The sequence below is a fragment of the Pseudorasbora parva genome, chromosome 12 (assembly GCF_024679245.1).
Source record: "Pseudorasbora parva isolate DD20220531a chromosome 12, ASM2467924v1, whole genome shotgun sequence".
In the NCBI taxonomy this organism is placed as follows: domain Eukaryota; kingdom Metazoa; phylum Chordata; class Actinopteri; order Cypriniformes; family Gobionidae; genus Pseudorasbora; species Pseudorasbora parva.
The window spans coordinates 222,501-225,604 of record NC_090183.1 but is presented as its reverse complement, the minus strand read 5'-3'; the positions used below and the strand labels follow the sequence as shown (position 1 = coordinate 225,604).

Sequence of the window (3,104 nt, the reverse complement as noted above, 5' to 3'; positions counted from 1 at the left end):
TATAGTAAACACGAGAGGGGAAGTGTTTGATTGTAATGACCTGAGCATTAAGGAAATGAGTTTTAATCCTTCACTGCACAGTTTTATCTCTATTTGCGTTTCACAACGACGCAAACGTGCCGCTCGCGTTAAACGCGGAACGCTCCGTGCGGGAAATAATCACCGACAGAACCAAAACAGTTTGGGACGAGGCCAGTGACGCGCGGGCGTTCTGCACAGCGATTGGCTGTCGGGCCCGAGAGGGCGTGGCCACGGCGACGGCGTGGGTTCGCCTGTGTGACACAATTACAACAACTTTAATCTGTGGCGGACTCAACTTTAGATTGTTTTAATTCGTTCGGCGGTTTGTAAGTGTGCACGGGCCGCACGTCACGCATAAACATTGACCCGCCGCATCACACAGTTTATTCCTACAAAACAATGTGAGAAGCAACTCGCGAGGGGGCTTTAGACACCGAAGCGCGTTTTACCGGGGAAAAGTTTCCGATTATTGTGGATTATTTGGACGAACGGAGCTCGCCTTCTCTCGGTGCGATTCCATGAAATCGTGCCGAGTGTCGCTCGCCGTCGCCGCTGCTCGACGCCTCAGCGCTGCTGGTGATGAGGAGAAGAAAATGGCGGCGGGAAAAGCGAGTGAACCCGAGGAGGACTCACCGCGGCTGAGCGCGCAGGAGAGCGACACTCTCGCCCGCGTCGACAGGTCTGAGCCGCCGCGTTACGGAGCCCGCGAGCGGCTTCTGATTGAGTGATGAGTGAGGTGTGTGTTCGGAAGCTGACCCCGAGCCCTGTGTGTGTTTGTCTCGTTCGCAGCTCTCTGTTCGGATATCAGCGGCTTCATGAAGATGGCGCCAGCATGAAGGCCCTGCTCGTCAAGGTAAAGACGCGCGTTGAAATCGACGCTTCACACACCGCACACACACACACACACAGTGCAGAATGACAGCGCGAGTGACACGGTTTCCCGCGGTCTGGGTGTGAGCGCTGCGCGAGCGGCGTCCGTGTTTACCTCAGAGCGGCGCGGCTAACGCTCCGCGAGCCTTTAGCCGCGTCTCTGCCCTTTCGTGAGGGGAACCGCCATATGGAGAACTTTATGAACTCAGCGCAGGCGTTCTGACGCTTCACTGGACGCGACGCGCCCCTGGCTGTGTTTGTGTTTATTCTGTGACTCGTTTGTCAACTGTGCAGAATGCAGGTGTCACTCAAACTGAGGTCGAGGAGTGTGTGTGTGTATCACTGGGTCTCCGCGCGGGATCGCGCAGGGACACTCGGGCGCAGTTTTACGCGGATTTGTGCGCGGTGGTAATGGCTGCTCGGGTCGGCCCAAGATGGCGGGGTGGGGAGGGGTGAGACTCGGCGCGTTATAATGCAGAAACTGACGCTAATAACGCGGCAGAATGTTCGGCTACAGCTGAGCGCCGCGAAGGCTTCTGGGTAAGCGGCCTTGTGTTAGAACACCTGCCTTTAGTGCGCACTACAGAGGGAACAAAGCCTGAGATGCTCATCAGATTATGGGCTGCTTTACTCATCATCATATGGACTTTAATGTGTAGGGTTATACTGTGGCTGACTCAGGATCAGCGTTAAAGAACGATAACTGTGCGTGAAATCATTCTGTTCTGTCTCTTTAAATGCCCGAGGATGGATTCTGATTGGCTGTCAGTGTTTGTATCTACTACAAATACATATTTTGTGATTAAAGTGACATAGTTTTTATAACTATCCCGTTATTGTTACAGGTAAAGCCTGTACACAACAACACACACACACACTAGCGCACACACCAACACACGTTAACACACACACACACACCATAACACACTAGCACACACATTCACACGCACTAACACAAACATTTAGACACATGCACCAGCACACACACATTAACACCCTCTCTCACACACACACACACCTAACCCTACGCTGGTGCTCTCTCTCACGGGGGGTTCTGTTGGCACTGAGCGGGTGTGGGAGCTCCAGATGAAGATGGTTTGTGTGTGTGTGTGAGAGAGAGAGTGTGTGTGTGTGTGTGTGTAGATGTGTTGGGGCTGAGCGGGTGTGCGAGCTCCAGATGAAGATGGTTTGTGTGTGTGTGTGAGAGAGAGAGTGTGTGTGTGTGTGTGTGTAGATGTGTTGGGGCTGAGCGGGTGTGCGAGCTCCAGATGAAGATGGTCGGTGTGTGTGTGTGAGAGAGAGAGTGTGTGTGTGTGTGTGTGTAGATGTGTTGGGGCTGAGCGGGTGTGCGAGCTCCAGATGAAGATGGTCGGTGTGTGTGTGTACATGTGTCGGCACTGAGCGGGTGTGCGAGCTCCAGATGAAGAGTGTGTGTGTGTGTGTAGATGTGTCGGCACTGAGCGGGTGTGCGAGCTCCAGATGAAGACTGTGTGTGTGTGTGTGTGTGAGAGAGAGAGAGAGAGAGAGAGAGAGAGAGAGAGAGTGTGAGTATGTGTGTGTGTACATGTGTCGGCACTAAGCGGGTGTGCGAGCTCCAGATGAAGAGTGTGTGTGTGTGTGTGTGTGTAGATGTGTTGGGGCTGAGTGGGTGTGCGAGCTCCAGATGAAGAGTGTGTGTGTGTGTGTGAGAGAGAGAGAGAGAGAGGGAGGGTGTGAGTGTGTGTGTGTGTGTACATGTGTCGGCACTAAGCGGGTGTGCGAGCTCCAGATGAAGGCTGTGTGTGTGTGTGTGCGTGTAGATGTGTTGGGGCTGAGCGGGTGTGCGAGCTCCAGATGAAGAGTGTGTGTGTGTGTCGGCACTGAGCGGGTGTGCGAGCTCCAGATGAAGAGTGTGTGTGTGTGTGTATAGATGTGTCGGCACTGAGCGGGTGTGCGAGCTCCAGATGAAGAGTGTGTGTGTGTGTGTATAGATGTGTCGGCACTGAGCGGGTGTGCGAGCTCCAGATGAAGTGTGTGTGTGTGTGTATAGATGTGTCGGCACTGAGCGGGTGTGCGAGCTCCAGATGAAGAGTTTGTGTGTGTGTGTGTGTGTGTCGGCACTGAGCCGGTGTGCGAGCTCCAGATGAAGAGTGTGTGTGTGTGTGTGTGTGTGTGTGTGTGTGTGTCGGCACTGAGCGGGTGTGCGAGCTCCAGATGAAGAGTGTGTGTGTGTG

The 3,104-nt window shown here is 53.9% G+C and overlaps 1 protein-coding gene across 3 annotated transcripts in view; it reads left to right on the top strand.

The window, feature by feature from the left end:
- The first annotated feature begins 280 nt into the window (after positions 1 to 280).
- kdm6al (lysine (K)-specific demethylase 6A, like) overlaps positions 281 to 3,104 on the top strand; it is a 62,968-nt gene continuing 60,144 nt past the window's right edge. For 2 of the 3 annotated variants that reach the window (XM_067458627.1, XM_067458625.1), the window contains exons 1-2: positions 282 to 700; positions 811 to 874. In XM_067458627.1, the coding sequence (XP_067314728.1) occupies positions 540 to 700; positions 811 to 874 (225 nt within the window). In that variant the 5' untranslated portion in view covers positions 282 to 539. Of the gene's footprint in view, positions 701 to 810; positions 875 to 3,104 lie in introns of all 3 variants that reach the window. The other variant, XM_067458626.1, reaches the window with a different exon arrangement.